The sequence below is a fragment of the Neovison vison genome, chromosome 3 (assembly GCF_020171115.1).
Source record: "Neovison vison isolate M4711 chromosome 3, ASM_NN_V1, whole genome shotgun sequence".
NCBI lineage: Eukaryota > Metazoa > Chordata > Mammalia > Carnivora > Mustelidae > Neogale > Neogale vison.
Genome location: NC_058093.1, coordinates 105,523,030 through 105,542,620, shown reverse-complemented (window position 1 = coordinate 105,542,620; position 19,591 = coordinate 105,523,030). Strand labels below are relative to the sequence as shown.

General features: G+C 51.3%; 1 protein-coding gene across 3 annotated transcripts in view; it reads left to right on the top strand.

Moving 5' to 3' along the window:
- Positions 1-19,315, top strand: part of TFCP2L1 (transcription factor CP2 like 1) — a 63,593-nt gene extending 44,278 nt beyond the window's left edge. For all 3 annotated transcript variants that reach the window (XM_044242642.1, XM_044242641.1, XM_044242643.1), the window contains 7 exons: positions 692-740; positions 832-925; positions 2,850-2,940; positions 3,947-4,050; positions 7,428-7,570; positions 11,730-11,781; positions 12,699-19,315. In XM_044242642.1, coding sequence (XP_044098577.1) covers positions 692-740; positions 832-925; positions 2,850-2,940; positions 3,947-4,050; positions 7,428-7,570; positions 11,730-11,781; positions 12,699-12,745 — 580 coding nt within the window. In that variant the 3' untranslated portion in view covers positions 12,746-19,315. The remainder of the gene's footprint in view (positions 1-691; positions 741-831; positions 926-2,849; positions 2,941-3,946; positions 4,051-7,427; positions 7,571-11,729; positions 11,782-12,698) is intronic.
- Positions 19,316-19,591: the final 276 nt, after the last annotated feature.

Below are 19,591 nucleotides of genomic sequence, written 5' to 3'. Positions count from 1 at the left end.
CCCAGCGAGGGCCTTTTCTTTAGTGTCACTGTGGTAAGGTACACACAGAGTAACCCCAGCTTGTCAGTTTAAATCAGAGTGAGACACCTGTGTCCCTCCACGTTGTGCCTTCTCCAGTCTCTGTCTGGGAGGGCTATTTATATTTAAAACTGTATCTTCCTCTTAACTTAAAAATGCAAGTGTTCAGGTGTGCCTTCCCCATGAGTGAGCCCTGGTGGGAGGGCAGGTGCCTCCAGCCATGACCATATTCTCCTCGTCAGTGGGTGCCAGACTGTGGAATCCCTATTCAGGGCAGGTCCCTCCCAGGAGCCCGAAGCCCTCTCTGCCTCTGCAGACAGGGGTTTGGCTGCTGCTGTCTGGGCACCCAAACAGTGCTTGGGGATCCTTGGGCACCCTGCCCTCCCCGGGCTGAGGCGGGGGTGGGGGGTGGGAGACTCTGTAGACCCTGAGCTCTGGCTAGAGGGGTGCTCATTGGCTGTGCTGTGTTGCCAGCCAGAACGTCGTGTCCGCCCTGGAGGGTTGGTCAGGGATTTTGAGGGATTGCGTGGGCGGTTCTGCCAACATGTCTCTGACCTGGGGAATTCTTGAGGCCCTGCTGCATTTGCAGTGAGGGCCATTCCATGAGGGGAGGGGGAGCACCACACTGGGAGAGGGGGCTGTGCCTGCGACTGATCTCCGGTTCTCTTTGCAGGAACAGTTCTCCAACGCACCCGGTGGAGACTGTGCCGCTGGGCAATGATGTAAGTGTGTGCCGCTGGGCTCTCCAGCTTGTGTCCCTGGGGTGACCCGGCATGCTCATGTCAAGGCCCCCTCCTCTCTCTCTGCCTGCAGCACCTGCTTCCGTCAGCCTCGATCCAGGACGCCCAGCAGTGGCTCCACCGAAACAGGTTCTCACAGTTCTGCCGGCTCTTCGCCAGCTTCTCGGGTGCGCATCTCTGTGTTGTTGGTAGAACCCATGGGGATCCCAGAAACACGTCACAAAGCCAGGTGGCTTCCCAGACTTGGCTGCACTGCCTGTCAGGCTGGGACCCGGTATGGCATGGGTCACTCACTCACTTGCTGACCCTGAGCCAAGTGCTAAAGGAGGAGGTCCTATCTGTTGGGAGTTTCGAGTCGAGTGTGACTCTCAGGGAGGACCATCTGGGTCCTCTAGGGTGGGTCCCAGTCTGCCCTGGAAGGGCCCCCTGCACCAGGTGGGCTGGGGCACACTCGGCAAGCCTTCTGGCTCTTCCCACCACCCTGCCACCCGTGTGTCACACTTTCTCTGGAGCCCTGACCTGGGGAGATGACAGTGAAGCCACAGGGAGGAGAGGAAGCTGTGGCTTCCTTCAAGCCCTCACCGGTGGGGCTGTCAGACAGAGACCTGGGGCCAGGGCTGTGGGGCATAACGGTAAGCAGAGTGGTGAACCCTGCCACCACGTCGAGACAGTCCAGAACGACCGGGAGTAAAGTATTGACCAGAACTAGGACAGTGGCTCCCATGTACGTCTGTGACAGTGGAAGGAAAACTGCTCACGGTTATCTTTGAGCTCAGCTTTGGTGGGGCCTCCTTTGAGCTCCCGGGGAGCTTGTAGCTTTGAGTCTGCACAGGTGTGCGGACCCCATGTTTCAGTGCTGTGTGACCCTGTGGTGGTGGGCAGGCTCAGAGGAGGGGCCTGGCTCGTTTTGGGGAGGAGCAGGGAGGGATGCTGCCATTTTTGGGGTGCCAAAGAGAGATGGTGCGCTTGGGCAGAGGCTAGGCCCAGGGGAGGAAGGGAGCTAAGTGGGTTCGGGGTACAGTGAAATGTCCAAGGAGGCAGAAAGTGCAAAGGCCACAAAGTGGGGGCCTGCCTGATGAGGCCACAGAGCCTGGCACCCAGGTGAGGCCTGGTAGAACAGTGGAAGGATTTTGGCTTCTACTTGTCATGTAGAGGGAGCCTTTGTGCTTACAGAATTATGCCTGAAACTGTCTCTGAACTGTGGCAGGAAAAAGGGGTTGGATGTTACTGCTCCTGGCCATGTGCCTGCTGGCTGGTTTTCAGCGGAAGGTGATAGCATACTTGTCCCTTGGAGAGTCCTAGGGCACAAGGCACTTGGGGACTTGGGCTTTTGAGGACGGGACTGCATCCACGGTAAGGATGTTCATAGACCTTTATTCATCATCGCTCGCAGCTGGGAGCCACCCTGGTGCCCATCGGCAGAGAATGGACATGGGACTAAGGTTGTATTCGTGCGATGAAGAATATGTAATCGTGGGCATGAGTGAGCCCTTAACCAGACCTGGGAGGGAGGGAGCTGGACATAGGAAAAGTGCATCCTTGTCCATTCCCCTTACATAAATTTCAAAGTTTCAGGCGAAGTGTAAGGAGATGAGGAGTCAGGACGGTGGTTCCCCAGAGGCGGGGGCGAGACTGGCGCGGGTGCCATTGGGAGGTGGGAACGCCTGCCTCTCGTTCGTGTGCTGGAGGGTGGCTGCAGTGAGGCAGCCACAGGCAGGGAGCTGTGTGCTTCTGCACTTTGATGGACGAGCGTGGGTCCTCGGTGTCCTGTACTGGGTGACGTGTGCTTGTGTTCGTGCGCTGAACGGTACGGAGGGAGGACGGGCAGACACAGCTGGTGAGGGCCTTTCAGCTTTTGTAAATGCCCGTCGGTTCTGCTAAGCTGGAGAACACCACTCAGCTCTTGGGCTGTGATTTCCTGATGTTGAGCTTTTTGTTGTTTCTCTGTGGAACGTCCGGTGCCCGCGGAGCGGGAGGCTGACACTTCCCTGTCCCCACTCTTCCCTGTCCACAGTGCAGTGTCTGCAGGTGCCTGAGGACAGAAGCTTTCCTGTGTCTCCCACTAACAGGCGGCCCCATTTTCCTGCCTAGGTGCTGACTTGCTGAAGATGTCTCGGGAGGATTTGGTCCAGATCTGTGGGCCTGCAGATGGGATCAGACTCTTCAATGCCATCAAAGGCCGGTGGGTATCAGTTTCCAGCTGGATGCAGGGTATGGCAGGGAGCCCCATCTCACTCAGCCTCTTGGATGCTGCCATGTGGGCCCTCTGGTGGGGACAGGGCTCTTCCTGGAGCAGGTGCAGGGAGGAGGTCCTGTGAGAGGGGATCAGGGCCATGGCCTGCCGCAGCTCACCCCTCCCTGCAGGTCCCTCCTGCTTCTCGGTTTGGCTGGAGCCTTGGTGTCTGGATCTGAACCCCTCAGCCTTCCCCTCAGGTGCCCAGCTGGTTGCATTGTCCAGCTGCCTCCTTCCAGAAGGAGGGGCAGGACTCTGGTGCAGCTTTCTGTTCTCTGAGCAGACCAGAGAGCAGGGCTGGGTCTGCTGCGGTGGAAATGTTGGGCGCCACGCTGTTGAGTCCAGCAGCCCCGGCCACATGTGGCTGAGGGGTGCTTGGTCTCAGGCTAGTGTGATTGACCGAGTGAATTTTAAATCTCATTTCCCTGTCACACATGGATAGCACAGTTTTAGAGTGAGGGCGAGGGCCTGGGTGTGCATCTCAGATCTGCCTCTTCCGAGTTTTACGCTAGACCAAAGCCCTGACCCCTGTGAGCCTCGGTTTCCTCCTCCGTAAGATGAGGGCTGTGGTTCCAGTGCTCTACGTTTGTGAGATGGAATGAGGGAGGCACATGAAGTTCTGGAAATGGTTTCTGGGGCAGGGTAAGCCAGAGAAAGTGTTTGCTCTTGTCACTGCCCTGAAAAACACTTTGTGTCTTGAGACGGGTGTCTGGACCGAGAGCCCTCATGGCAGCTTACAGGATCTGGAAGGGTTGGCCATCCTGCTGCCTCTAGGCAAGCCTGCCTGAAGCCGTGGAGGCCCATACGAAGGCCTTCTGCATCTGGTGGTCTCCTTTCTTCTCCCTGAATCCTTCCGTCTGCTAATTCCACCCTGTGTTCTGGAACATTTCTAGAATGTTCTCCCCACTAGCCCCCTCCCCCAGTACCCGCTGTTTATTTCCCCTCCTCCTGCCAGGAATGTGAGGCCAAAGATGACCATTTACGTCTGTCAGGAGCTGGAGCAGAACCGAGCGCCGCTGCAGCAGAAGCGGGACGGTGGTGGGGACAGCAGTCTTTGTGGTGAGTTGGGGGGGGGCCTGCCTCCACCCTGCCAGCCTGAGGCTGGTTTCCGGGTGGCCAGGTCACAGGAAGACTCAGCAGCAGTGTGAGTCCTCTTGCCGAGAATGTGTCCACTGAGCCACCTCACTCAGCTTTCTCACAGCATGAGTTTTTGTTAAACTCCCTCCTGGGATTAAAATGTTGAAGGTGGAAGTCCTCTCCCAGAACGGCTGGTCTAGCTTGCTTAATTGCTGCCTGGAGAGCAGGCTCAGAGAGGGATGCGCCCCCCCCCCCCCGCCCCATAGCCACTTACTTAGCCACTCATGGGAGAGTTGGGAATCAGGCCTTTGGGCTCCTGGGCTGGTGATGAGTGACCGCTCAATGGCCGGATTCCCAGAGTACTTCCTCCTGTGGTGTCCCCCCCAGCCGGACCAGTCTTTCCCGTTTGGTTTGGTGGCTTAGCTCGGGGTGCCTCAGGGGCATGTGACTTTTTTGGGTTGGCAGTTTGGTGAGAGGACAGAGGCTTTGAGGTCGGTCGGCTGAGTGTGGGCACCAGGGCTGGCCATGCTGCGTATTGGCTGTGTGGCTTTGGGCAAGGTACCAGGGCCCGTGCACCCACTTCCGCATGTACAGAATACAGATAGTGACGCTACCCCCAGAGATGGGTGGTTTCGGTGAGACAAGGCATGTATAGCAAAGCGCCTTGCTTTGCCTTCCGAGCGTCTGTGCATTCTGCGGGTCTAGCCAGCGGCCGGTCTCAAGCTGTAGAGTCCATGTTCTTCTGTGCATGTCTGCAGAGAATGGGGGAGCACTGGTGGAGTAGGAAGACTCCCCAAGTCCGTCTAAAGGGCTTCCTTCCTGTGTTCTCACTTACTTGCGTCTCCTCTTAGGCACTGTTGGGAATATTTCCCTGGGTGGGGGGACACTGAGGCACAGGGTGGGTCACTGTACCCCAGGTGACAGCGTTGTGTGTAACAGAGCCAGGACCCAAACATTGGGACCCTGAGAACTGGCTTTTGAGCCCTCCGTCTGGCCCCTGGACATTTATGAACGATGACTAGGTCCTCCCACAGCTTCTCAGCTGTTTGCCCGTGAGGGTCAGATCCTGAGCCTTGGGGGCAGAAGGGGCAGCCTGGTGCTCCAGCATAGCTTGTGATTCATGCTCACAGAGGCCCTGAGTGCTGGTGCTGCCCTGGCACAGACCCTGGGGCCCCAGGACGTGCGGATTGTTCCAGGGCTGGCTTCTCCAGTGGCTGAGTTGGGTGTGAGCCTGGGATGGCCTAGTTTAGAGCCTCGTATCCCAGACTGCTGCTGGCATGGCCCCGAAGGAGAGGTGGCTCGGGAGGAGTCCAGAGGAGTGTCCCATGGACCCTTCGGCCGCCCCAAGCCCTTCTGACAGTGCAGCAGAAGCCCACTGGAGTCTGTCAACAGAAGGGTGTCCTAGAGAGGGGCCCTGGCCTCCTCACCTGCTGTCCACACTGGGGGCTGAGGGGTGGCCACACACTCTGCACAGGACCTGATGGCCGCTCAGTCCGTCTGAAAGCCTGGGACGGCCAGTCTGATGTGTGGCTGGAATGCCGTGGCCTCGGAGCATGTGTGCGTGCACATGTGCGTGTGCGCACGCACATGTGCATGTGCATACATGCGTTTGAAACACAGGCCATTCTGAAGCCAGTCGTTCCTCAGTTGAGGTAGGAGTTTGGGAACCTCTAGTTCAGTCCAGTTATGCTTTGCCTTTGAGGACCTTGAGGCCCCCGAGTGTGGAGGCTCCTGCCCCGAGGCCCCCGCAGAGCTGCCTCCTCCCTGGCCGGTTTGGATTTCCCATAAGGAAGCATTTCCAGCCTCGAGGTTGGTGTTAGCTTCCAGCAGGGAGGTGATGCTCCCAGGGCCTCTCTTCCCTTGTGGCCACAATGCTGGGGTGGAGTGGCATTTGTGCTGTGGAGAAGGGCAAGGATGAGACCCCTTGTGATGTCAGGTTGCAGTTACCCCTTGTGGAGAGGGGGAACCCTCTTAACGCTGCTCATGGGAATGCACGCTGGTGCAGCCACTCTGGAAAACAGTATGGAGTTCCTCAAAAAGTTAAAAAATAGAGCTACCCTATGACCTGGCAATTGCCCTACGAGGTACTTACCCAAAGAATGTAAAACTACAGATCTGAAGGGATATGTGCACCCCAGTGTTCAGAGCAGCAATGTCCACAGTAGCCCAACTGTGGAAAGAGCCCAGGTTTCCATTGGCAGATGAATGGATAAAGTTGTGGTTACACACAAACACACACACACAGGAATATTATTCAGCCATCGACCATCAAAAAAAAAAAATGAAATCTTCATTTACAGTGACACGGATGGAACTAGAAGATACTATACTAAGCGAAATAAATCAGAGAAGGACAGTTACATGATTTTACTGGTGAATTTAAGAAACAAAACAGAGGAGCATAGAGGAGGGGAGGGAAAATTAAAACAAGGTAAAAGCAGAGAGGGAAACAAACCATAAGAGGCTCTTAACTCGAGGATACAAACTGACGGTTACAGAAGGGGGTGAGGTGGTGGGGTAGCTGTGTAACGGGCGTTAAGGAGAGCATGTGATGTAATGAGCGTTGGTATTACATTAAGACCGATAAATCACTAAACTCTACCTCTGAAACTGATAATACACTATATGTTAATTGATTTTAAATAAAAATATTTTAAAAGGAGCAGTTATTCTTTTTTTTTTTTTAAAGATTTTATTTATTTATTTGTCAGAGAGGAGCAAGAGTGAGCACAGGCAGACAGAGAGGCAGGCAGAGGCAGAGGGAGAAGCAGGCTCGCTGCCAAGCAAGGAGCCCGATGTGGGACTCGATCCCAGGATGCTGGGATCATGACCTGAGCTGAAGGCAGCTGCTTAACCAACTGAGCCACCCAGGCGTCCCAAGGAGCAGTTATTCTTAAATCCCACTCTTTGTCTCCTGGAGCCATCCAGTGACCCCTCTAAGCCATGGGAAGAAAGGAAAGAGGATGCATGATTTCTTCTCATTCCTGCAAGGATGTGCATCTGGTCACAAGTCAGAATCACTAGTAGCTTGTTAGAAATACAGAGTTCTGCCAGCTGATCTCCCTCCAGCCTCTGCCCCGCCATGGGCATCATTGGGTATGGGGTGGATGCAGGAATTCTCCATTTTATGTAAGATCCCCCCAAAGGGGCTAGTACAGAAATGGAGAACCATAGCCTGGCTGCCTTCCCCCTGCCGGTGGGCGGTTGAGAGGCTTAGTGCCTATTAAAGCCAGGTCCCACGGAATGGGTCTGGGCACAAGCATCCTTACAACTGAATGACTGTCTTGGGGGCTGGGGGTAGGCAAGCTCCTTAGAAAGCCGGGTGTGTTCTATAGAAGGCCCTGTCCCTTGCCCTCTAGTGTACCATGCCATCTTCTTGGAAGAGCTGACTACCTTGGAGCTGGTTGAGAAGATTGCCAACCTGTACAGCATCTCCCCCCAGCATATCCACCGAGTCTACCGGCAGGGCCCCACGGGCATCCACGTGGTGGTGAGCAATGAGGTGAGCGCTGCCCACACCCCCACTCATGGCCTTGGGGCTACAGGGAGGCATGGCAGACAGGCGCCAGAAATGCTCCCTCTGGGGTTGGGGAATGACTTCTGCCTGTTTTATCTGCATACCACATGCCCTTGGCTGCCTCTGGAGTGCAGGAGGAAGAGTTCTGAGGCTCTGAATAAGCTATCTGGTATCCACTCTGCCTCCCATCCTCAGCCGTGTGCCTTACAGGAACGGTGGCACAAACCTGCCTTCAGAATGCTTACGGTCAGGACTCGAAGAAGTCAGGGAGGCTGGAGGAGGAGGAGGTCCCAGGGATGGGGGAATGGACTGCAGGCTGGATGATGGAGAGGAGGCAGGTCAATTGGGAGCACAGAGCCTTCCTCTGCTGCCCGGCAAAGATGCCATGGTCTTCCTGGGTCTCCCTGGGCTGCGTAGACATGTGTGGGGCACAAGAAGCTGCTGGCAGAGGGCACAGAGTGTTCTGATCCCACTCATGGCTGAGGAGGATTTGCATCTACATTTAGGCATTCCTGATGCCTTGTTTAAGCTTGTTCTATCCTGGACCCCTCCTCTTGATGATACTAGTCAGGAGTGCCAGCATTTATCTGCTGCTTACTGTCCTAAGTGCCTGTGTAGCCACTCATTTAATTCTGGCAGCCTCCCTATGAATTGGGTGAAATCCCATTTCACAGATAGGAGACTGAGACACAAGAGAGGCCGAGAGAGGCTGAGTAAATCGCCCCAGGTCACATAGCTGATAAAGGGTGGAGCTGGGGTGGGGATCCCGGTGTCCAGCTGCGGAGCCCAGCCTTGTAGTCAGATGGCTAGGCTAGCCCACCTTCCAGAAATGAAGTCTTTAGAGAAACCGAGTGGGGCTGATGGGAATGCTGGTTGGGCACCCTGAGTCTCCAGAAGACCCCAGCAAGCCAATACTGGGAGCTCTGAGAGCCTCTGTGTAGAGGACTGTAGAGGAAATGGTACATGAATGGTGTCTGGGGGAGTGGAATGTGGGCTCTGGAATCACACGTGTCCCCACTCTGACCTTGCTGCCAGGAGCGGAGTAACCCTGGGCAGGTTTACTTAGCCCCTTTAAGCCTCCATTTCCACATCTGTAAAACGGGGATAATTATACCCACTGAGCAGGTTGTGGTAAGGATAACATGAGAAAACCGTGTCAGGCACTGGGAGACACTGGTTAAGCTTGTGGTGGTGGTAATTGACGATGCTGGGCACTTGGAACTTTCGGGAGCAAGTGATGGAGAAATCCTTCAATGTGACAGTATATGAACTGTAAGGCTTGTGTAGTTGATATATTGACATTATTGGTGATAATCTTGTTGCCACTTTTCATTACAGTTATCTGAGCCCCTTAAATGGGAGTGCCCCCCATTTCATGGGAGTTGAGTCCTGGAGGCTGGCAAACCAGTGGTGGTTTCCTTCCTTTTGAATTAAAAAGCAATTCATGGGTCGCCTGGCTGGCTCATTTGGGGGAGCATAAGACTCTTGATCTCAGGGTTGTGAGTTCGAGCCCCATGTTGGGTACAGAGATTACTTAAAAATAAATCTTTTTTTAAAAAAAAAAGTGATTCACAGTTTAGTGTCAATCAAGAAATCTAAAATAGCGGAGGGAAAACGCAAAAGGCACCTCTTTCCCTACTCTTTCCCTAGAGGAGTTTGTACTGGCTTGCTTGGATCTGAACCTGTGGGATAATGTTTTGAGAAGGCATCTCTCGTGGGCCTGAGCATTGTTTAGGCGTGGGTTCCTAAGCCAGCTGTACATTTATCTGGCACTTGCTCCTTTGGTTCTGGGTCAGAATTCTTCCCTATCATTCCATTTAAATTTCAGGCAGCTGTTTCCCTACCCTCACTTCACAGACAGAATGAAGCTCAGAGTTCCTGACCTGAGCACTTCCTTGAGATCAGCCCCCGGGAGGTTCAGACACCTGAGCAGTGGGCTGCCATGGGGGCACAGGAATGAGTTTCTTTGGTGAAGACAAAAGCCAAGAATGTGCGAACCCTTGCCATGTCACGGGTGCCTGCGGGAAGTCCCTTTCCCGGCTCGCCCCTGCCCTCCTGAGTGGGCAGTGAAGCAAGTGAAGCAGAGAACAGAACCACAGTGCTAACCTCCGCTAAGTAGGCGATTCTTATTCCCCGAAGTCTCCTTGCCTCTTAACCCTGAATCAATTGGAAACCTTTGGTTCTTAATTGCCCAGAGTGCTGGAGGCAGTCCAGCCAAACGTGGAGCGGGCCCCCGAGGTGCAAGGGCACTTAATTAAACAAGGGAGTTACTGATTAAGCCCGTGTGGGATGTGTATAGGGCCTTGCATGCCCAAGTAGCTGGGCTGCCAAGAGCCCCAGAGGGAGCAGGCCAGCAGTATAGAATAAATGTACTTCACGCATCATTAGGCCCTGCAGGGAGGGACAGGGGTCCACAGGTGGATGGATTTGCAGGATTTGGGAGCAGTAATCCAGAGGAGGCAGTGACATACGGGTGGCATTTTTTTAATTTGAAAAGTTTTGCTGCGTGTTAGCTAGTGTGTGTTGTGGGTATGTTTAAGGTATTTTTTGTTGTTTATTTTTTAAATATTCTTTCCATTTATATTGGGAAGTACAGCATATGTGTGCAAGGAATATATGGAATTTATTTTTACGGTTTAAGGAAGAAGTGCCCAATCCTGACCCTCAGGTTGATTCAGGATTCTGTTAGAAGCCTTTTTGTGGGCTGATTTCCTCTTCCACACCACCTCTCCGCCTGCTGGTCTGAATTCTGTAGTAATCATCCCCATTTCCTCAGCGTATTGCTTAATTTTGCCCATTTTAAAACTTCATGCAGGTGAATAATAGCATGCTTTTCTGTGACTTTCTTCCATTTCACTTAATATCTTTGAGATTGATGTGTTTAGGTGCTGCTGGAGGCCCCTGGCCCACTGGATGGCATAGCGTGATGCGGTCACAAAAAGAACTGATTGACATGGGGGTGGTTTCCAGTTACCGCCTTTTTTTTTTTTTTTTTTTTAAGTTTTTATGTCTGTAATCTCTGCACCTCACTTGGGTCTCCAATTCAACCCCAAGATAAGAGTTGCATGCTCTTGGGGCTGAGCCAGCGGGGCGGCCCTCCAGTTAACATTCTTTTTTTTTTTTTTTTTAAAGATTTTATTTATTTGACAGAGATCACAAGTAGGTGGAGAGGCAGGCAGAGAGAGAGGAGGAAGCAGGCTCCCTGCTGAGCAGAGAGCCCAGATGCAGGGCTCGATCCCAGGCCCCTCAGATCATGACCCGAGCCGAAGGCAGCGGCTTTAACCCCCTGAGCCACCCAGGCACCCCTCCAGTTTCCATTCTTAACAGCCAGTGCTGCTGTCAACATTCTTAGGTGGTTCTAGAGAAACCCCTGGAGAAACCATATGCAGGGGTTTCTTTGGAACTCTGGCCGGGAGGAGTAGCATACCAATCATGTGGACAGCTTTGTAAAGTGGTTGTAGAGACATTCCACCAGCAGTGGAAGCCAGTTCTAATGTTCTATATCCTGGCTCTCTTCTTTTGCATGGGAGCAACCCCATTTTACAGATGGGCTTAAAGACCTGAAGGGGAAAGATTGACTCGTTCAAGGTCACCTGGTAGTTAATCAAAATGAGAACTGTAGGGGCGGCTGAATAATGGTTCCTTTCCTGCCACTTTGTAGACACAAGGAGTGGTTATGTTTGTATTGGTCCTCATAGGACTCTGCTACACAGAGATACTAATTACCAAGTTGTGTGTGTGTGTGTTTAAGCACTTTAGTTTTCTCTTTGTTGCTGTTAACACACATGCATGCTCCTATAATGTGTCCATATAGGGATTGGAGGTCTCAGTAAGTACAAAAAAGGGAAATGAAAGCGCACAAACATGTAGTTTTGTACTACCATGTTAATGTTTTGGTTCCTTGCCTGGCTCCTTTCTGTCCTTTATGTTCAGTTTCTGTTATTTACGATGGCGATCCTTTTGTACATTTATCTTGTTTCGTGTTTCCTTAGTGAATGTTAAGTGGAACCATTTCTCTGCATTTGTGCAAATATGGTGACTTTATTTCTGCCTGCTGTGGTGGCTGGGCTCTTGTGTCGCTGTGTGGCTTTTCACATTATGAACTCATGGTTGAAGGGACATGGTCTTTCTTTTTGCCTTTCAGATGGTGCAGAATTTCCAAGATGAGTCTTGTTTTATTCTCAGTACCTTAAAAGGTAAAGCCCGCCCCACCCCTTTTTCTTGTTTACGTAAGTGGGGCCTGCCTGCACAGTGGGTCCCTCGAGAGACATCTGGCAACATCCTCTGGGGGAAAGGGGACACATACTCTGAAAGCCTGCCCTGGCGATGTGAGAACTTCTGAGATTGGCTCCAAAGTCAGTTCTGAAAGGGAAATCTGGCCAGGCAGCGTGTGCTCTATAAACTCAGTGCCTGAGTAGAAGTAAGGTGTGTTTGACTTTTTCCACAGTGGGGGTCTCCAGGAGGAGCAAGTGTGGAATACAGCAGCTGAGCCTACAGGCCTAGTGGGTCAGGGATCTGGGGCAGTGGAAGAGCATGAAGGTTCCCCTGAGGAAGGGGTCTGAGAAGGAACTCTTGTGCCAGGAGAAAGGGGGGACTAGCTGTGATCTAGTCTAGGTCTGGGTGAGGGTATATCACCATATATGGTGATGATAGGGTTGGGTGGGGCAGGTAAATGTAGGGAGTATATCAGAATGAAAGCCCTCCAACAAGGTCATAGACCCTGAATGGTGACGGGGCCAGCCCTCTTTTCCCTGTTCTGTTGGATCTAGCCAGCAGCCGCCTTCAGAGAGCTGGGGGCCAGAATACCCTGAGAACCACAGTTTGTCCGAAGCTGCCTTGAATACGGAGCCTTCTTGAATACGGAGTTTTTGGGCCTAGAGCGATGGTAGAAAGGCCCTTTGGCAGAAAGAAACTCAATAAGGCAGAAGGCATGTGAAGGCATGTGTTAAAAATACCTGTTTTTGTTAGCACACTTCACTCCATGCGATTACATTTGGAGGCAATATCCATGGCAGGGCTTCTGCTGGTACCACAGTACCATGCCCTGTCTGATTCCCCAAGGTCATGGCATCATGCCTTTCACCTGAAAAATGCCCCATGTTTCTCTTCACAGCCGAGAGCAATGATGGCTACCACATCATCCTGAAATGTGGCCTCTGAGCAGAAGTATCGTGTGTAAAGGAGAGCCTCCCACCCCTAGCCCGTGGATTCCCTCGGATGTAGAGATTGCACCACTGGAAGCTGCGGCCTCTCCTGGCAAGCTGTGACCAGGAGGGACTTGGCCCAGTCTATGAAAACCACGGACCAGTAACCAGCAGAAACCCGGGGGTGCGGTCTCTGGCATGCAGAAAGCCAGTGGCTCCTCTCTCCCTTCCTCTTGGCCTCTAGCTTTTGAATGGTTCCTTGTTCTTTGCCTGCTGTTCTAAAGAGGCACGTAGCGGGGACATCTTCTCTGAAACCCTGCTAGTTCTTTGGGTATCTTGGTGCCACTGTATCCTTCTACCACTCCCCTGCCTCCAGGGAAGGCCCTGGCTCACACCCAGCCTTCCCGTTGACAAGGACTGCTGGATGGATGTAAGTGGTTTGCCTCCATTCTGTCTTCCTGTTGGTCTCCCTCCTCAGAGACCCTGGTGAGCATCATCTTTCTGATTCTTGGATGGATTGATGGGAATGGGATTTATTCTGTGCCTTCTGCTTCTCTCACCTTGACTCTTGTTTCTAAGGACCTGCCGCCCCAGTGCCCAGAGATGGGTTTTCCGGTCTCTGCATTTGCCATGTGTACAGCACAGTCCATGTGTAGGACCTGCCACCAGACCTGGGTCTACGCCATTAGGAGGGAGGGAGAGAAAAAACTGTTCCTAGGTACATTATCACAAGTATAAAAGGGATGAGACAAGATGATTTTTTTTCTTTTTTTCTTTTTTATGTTGCCCTTGAGCAGCTTTTATATAATTTTTTTTCTCAGCAATCTTGGGTAAAAGGAGGACTAGGAAATGAGTGTCCTACCATGTGATCAGATGACCTTGACAGTCAGTGATAGCAGGTCCTTGCAAGGACTTAACCAGGTCCCGTTTAGCGAAGACCTTGGTTAACTGCTGCCAAATTTGCCAAGTTTCCCAGGGACTTTGTCTCTTGTCTGGGGCCCCCCATTTAAATGTTCATCCTTTCATGTGTAGAGGATTGTTCAGGCATTCTGCCTGCATGGGGATGGTTGGATCACCTCCCTTAGTGGCTTAATTATGGGGAAATTTAAGTAACTCAGTTACTAATTGAGTAAACTCGTGAATTAGTTTTCGTCTTGCCTCTGTTTCTGGGACCCAGTCATCTCTACCTTTTGCTAACTTAAGTTTATCTTCCAAAGCACTGGGAAGCCCTATGACCAGCCACGCAGGGTTGTACAACTTGTAAAGTGGAGGTTTTGGGGAATACAGTGTTAGGATCAAGGATGATCAGAACCGCGTAGACCTTGTTTTACAGATGAGGAAACTGAAGCCTAGAGGGGCGAAGCCACCTGACTGATACCACGTAGTGATAGGGCAGTGGTAGAAATTTATCATATAAACCAAGACACTTGAGATGGTGGAAGGGGCTCTCTGGTCATGGTTATGTTAGGACAATGGGTGAGTTCCTCCAGAGTACAGCAGGCTCCTGGTTCCTCTTCTGTTTAGGGGGAGGATGGGGCAGCAGGTAACAGATTTATTGGGATTACAGTTCATAGACCATACAGTGTTCTCGTGTATAGTATACAGCTCAGTGGTTTTTAGTGAATCCACAGAATTAGCACATTCAATTTGACATGATTTTCCTTGCCCTCCAAAGAAACCCTATTACCTTTAGCGATCACCCTCCCTCTCCAGCGCTTCCCCCTCAACTTCCTTGGATCAAGGCAACCGTGAATCTCCTTTCATGGATTTACCTATTCTGGGCCTATCATGTATATGGAATCACGGTGTCCTTTTGTGGCTGGCTTTTTTTTTTTTTAAACTAGCTTAATGTTTTCTAGGGTTTTCCATGTTGAGCATGTATCCATACTTCAGTTCTTTTTAGAGCTGTAATGTTCCGTTCTATGGCTGTACCTACCACATTCTGTGTATCCTTTCACCAGTTGATTCATCTGTGAGTTGTTCTACTCTCTGGCTGTTATGAATAGTGATGCTATGAACATAGTTGTACAAGTTTTTACATACACATAGGTTTTCATTTCTCTGGAGTATATACCTAGGAGAGGAATTGCTGAGCTGTATAGAACTCTGTGTTTAACTTTTGGGAAACAGCCAGGCTGTTTCCACATTCCCAGCAGCAGCTCAGGAGGGCTCCAGTTTCCCCACATCCTTGCTGGTGGTTGCTAATTACCTGCCTTCTTGATGAGAGGATTCTAGTGGGTGTGAAGTAGGGTCTCGCTGTGGTTTTTGATCTGCATTTTTCCCTGATGGCTAATGATGTTGAGCCTCTCTTCATGTGCTTACTGGCCATTCGCATGTCTTCTTTGATACCTGTTTAGATCCTTTGTGGGTCATTTGTCCTTTTTTTTTATTACTGAGTTGCATGAGTTCTTTGTATATTTAGATGGAGGTCCTTTATCAGATACATGAACTGTGAAACTTCTCTCCCATTCTGGAGATTGTCTTCACTTTCTTAAGATGTCCTTTGGAGCACAAATTTTTTAATTTGGATGATGCCTAAGATGTGTGTTTTTTGTTGCTTGAGTCTTTCGTGTCATATCTGAAAAACCACGTGTAATCCAAGGTCAAGATTTATGCTTATGTTTCCTTTGAAGATTTTTTTACAGTTTCAGCTCTCACTGGTCTTTAATTCATTTTAGGTTAGCTTTTGTATATGGTATGAGGTAGAGGTCCAGCACCGTTCTCTTGCGTGCGGATGCCCAGTTCCCTCATCAGTTGCTGACTCTTGCTAAAGGCCCTTGATTGTTAACTCGGTCTTTTCTTCTGGGACACAGGGCTGTCACTGGAAACTGTGTGTTTTTGTTTTTGTTCCCCTCCCTTTTTTAAAATTCTCCTATGCCCCCCATTTTTATGACTGTCTCTCTGTTTTTCTCTTACTGTGTCCCCCTTAAGCTTCTGAGCAGTACTGGGTCGTATCACACTCTCCTGTTCTGCAGGATTTCTTGGTACATGTTCTGACTCTACACAGTCATCCTAGTCAGGACCAGTCATTTCCTTTCTGGTGGAAACTCAGTCACAAGGAAATGGAATCCTTTGCCCAAGGTGACACAGAATCGGGGCTGGACCTTTGGTGTCCATTGCCAGTCTTCCAGGGCGTCTGTGAGTCACTAGACCTAAGTCATGCCACTCCCAGAGCAAGTGACGGCAGTCTGAATTTTAATTGTAAAAATGTGATAGGGTAATAGTTTTTATTTCTTAACTCCAGATGAGGGTATAATTAAGATCTGTTATCTTAAATTTTCTATTAGTGGAGTCTTCCATTTTCTGGAACCCCCACTGGTATCTGTTTTTCTGTTTGTGTGTTCTGATCTTTTTTTTAAAATATTTTTAAGTAATCTCTACACCCAACATGGGGCTTGAACTCAAACCCTAATACCAAGAGTTGCAAACTCTACTGACTGAGCCAGCCAAACGTCCCTTTTGCATTTCTCCAATGGTTCTAGATAAAATTTTGCAGCTTACAAAGAAGTAGAAAGTAAATACACATCATAATATGGTACAGAAATGTTTTAGCTGCTTCATTTCAGCAACTTGTCCTCCTTATACAGGAATCAGATGAGCTAGAGTTTATTTTTTCCATTTAAAAGTACAGAAAAGCCAGAGCACTTCCCACTCCTGTCCACTGTCTTTCCTGTGTGGTCTGAGGCCAGAGTCTGGGGTTGTGGGGATGGGGCAGCCTGCCCAGAATTGTAGCCTCCATCCCACCGGTTCCAGGCTGTGGCTTCTACTGTGGCTCCTTTTCCAGCAGCCGTTTTTAAAGGTGTGATCTTAGAGAACGATCTCCCCATGAGCTCAGGCCACCATCTTATGAACCAGAAGCCTCAAGCTGAATTCCTTGTTTTTAGGCCCCATTTCTTTTTCTGTTTGAAAGGTTGTGATAAACCTTACTGTGTCTGCCAGGTTGCACCTTTACAATGAAGACACACAGGCTTTTGAGTGGAGGGACAATAGGGTTTGTTGGGGGAAGGGATGGATGGAAAGAACGGGGTGGAGTAGGGAGTTTCAAGTCAGGGCTTAGGGTCGGAAGCAAAGGTTAGCCAGCTGCCCCTCTGACCTCTTGCCCAGGCAGCCTTGGGCCCCTTGGGAAGAGCTATTAACCTAGAGGGCACTTTCCTGGGAGCAGACTGGAGCTGGCTGAGCTGTGGGTCACAAGTTTCCGAGTCCAGAGTGGCTTTGGGGCCTGGCCTGAGTAACTTAAGCTCGAAAATCATTAACGAGCTGATGAGAAACATGGAAAACCTCTCTTGCTGTTGCTGGTGGAGCCAAGAGAGCCAGTCTGCAGGCTCTCCAGGGGGTGGAGCCAAGGATGAGGAGTGGGAGCGATGGCTGTGGCCATGCCCAACGGTGCAGGAGCCAGGGCCCCCAGACCCTTGCTTGGCCGGAGCGTCCGCCTCTGTCGACTCGTGGCTGGCTCGGTCAGGAGGTGAGCTTGAGGGGTGGTGGAGCTTTCCCACTTTTCCCTCCTCGAAGTCCTAGGGTAGGCATGTGTCGCATTGGTGCGTGTGTCCCTGTTGTCCATAGCTGTGCTGATATCCCCGCTTGGGTTGCTGTGCGCCTGAGGTCTAGTGGCTGGGCTGGATCTTCCAGAAGCCTGTCTTGCTCACAGCTGGGTGGCTGCCCTATCAGCGCCCTGAGAAGGGCTGCCAGCTGTTCCTTGGTGACTGAGCCCAGACTCTGTGCTGGCCAGGTCCGCGTATGCATTACCGATGCATGCATGTGCACACGCACCCCTGTCCTTCCTCCTGTATCTGGCCGGCCTGAGCACAGCCCTGAAAAGTCTCAGCTCACTGGATGTGGTGACCTGTGCTCTGAGATGTCCTGTGACACTCATTCAGGCTCTGTGGATGAAACTAACTGGTCAGGGCCAAAGTTGCCCTGGTTAGCGGGGTGGGGGAGGTGCACACCCTAGGCCCACCTCTTCTGGGGAGGGGAGCAGTGCTGGTAGCTGACATCGGACAAGGACCCCAGAACTGGGGCTCATGGAGTTGGTCTTCATGCCCCTGCCTCATGTGCTGTTTCTCCCCTCGATTTCCTTGCTCTGTGTTTAATACCATCAGTCAGGGAGCTAGCAGGGAGCCAAAAGCCTTTTAACCATGAGAAGTTTTCAAACTGTCATCAAGGAGAGAACAATATAATTAACCCCAGTATCCCATCACCCGGCTCCCACCACGACCAACATAGCATCTGTTCGCGTAGGGGTCAGTGGACTGCGGGCCATATCCTGCTCACTGCCAGCTTGAGTGACATCTGATGACAGAGCACAGTCTCTGAACCCAAGTGAACTGTATCTGGCATCTCCTGTCCCAATTCCATTCTTCTCATTAGTAGACCTGTATTACAAAGGAAAGTATTCAGTTACTATATCTTGAATTCCATCAACAAAAAGTCGTGGAAATTCTGTTTTCTCTTCTGACATAATACTGACTTGCCTCTTGCTCCTCAGTGCTGAAAACAGATACTAGCCAGGCCTTTCCAGAAAATCTTGGCCAACCACTGAGGTCAAGCGAGGGGTCACCTTCCTGCTGGGGCAGTCTGGTCCTTACTGGTCCCCCCCTTCTCCACTCCAGGTGATGGAGTGCTGCATCCGGCCTTAGGTTGGTAACAACACCAATGCTAACAGCCATGGCGGATGCTGGCTGGCCTCCCCTGGGTCAGGCTTGGAGCTCAGCGCTTCTGCCATTGTCCTTTTCCATCCTCCCCACTGTGCTGAGGCTACTGTGGCCCAGTGTTCCACGTGAGGAAGTCAAGACAGGAATCAGATGCCAGCCAGGGGTCCTCCAACCATTAGTGCATCAAGCCAGGGTGAGAATCGGGGTATCTGGGTCTGGGTTCCCCATCGACAGGGTGCACTCTTGCATGCCACATTTGGGGAGCAAGCTCCTTACACAGTGCTGCCTTTCATCCTGTGATGTTATCCTTGGGCCTGGTGGCGCCAGAGTCCGGAAACATTTTTGGGGCTTGGTTGTTGAAGACCAGAGAAGGGGAGGCGCCTGGTGGCTCAGTCGGTTAAGCGTCTGACTCTTGATTTCAGCTCATGTTACGATATCAGGGTCTTGAGGGGCCCCTTGCGTCAGGCTCTGTGCTCCCTGGGGAGTCTGCTTGTCCAGCTCCCTCTGATCCCTCCCCCTGCTCACGTGCTCTCAACTAAATAAATATTGGGGGGAAAGAAAAGGTGGGGGGATTGTTTGTGTGCCTCTACCCTCAGCCCTCTCCTTGCTGGCTAAAAAGTTGGTCACTGTGTCCTCCAATGTTCATGTATGTAATGTGATTCTTTCCTAATATGTAACTTCCCGAGCTTTCTCCAGATTGGGTGACTCTTTCGTGAAGGTGGTGGGAGTCTGCTGGGTGTTGTGGGCCTTGGACGGGTCAAGAGGTTGTGCTGGGTCATGGGAGGTGGGCGTTGGGACAGAAGTCACACTGCCGCATTGTTTTTGTACCTGAAATACAGCATATTTTGCACTTGTTACTGTACCATTGTGCAGATGAGAAATCTGTATGTGGGATCGGGGCTTGGGTCAGAATGCAAATAAAACTCATTTGTAAGAAACCTCTGTGGCTCAGGCCTCCAGTCTGTCTTTATTTAAAAATTGTGGAAAAATGCACAACACTGTGGAATTCACTATCTTAACCATTTAGAGGTGTGCGATTCAGTGACATCAAGTCCATTACATACTGTGCAACCAGCCCCAGTCTCTTCCAGGGACTTGTTCATCTTCCTCAACAGAAACTCGACAGGTTCTTCCCCACTCCCGGCCCGTGTGCAGTCCCCTCTAACCATGGTTCTGCTCTGTCTCTACTGTGACAATTCTAGAGCGGAGTTCTG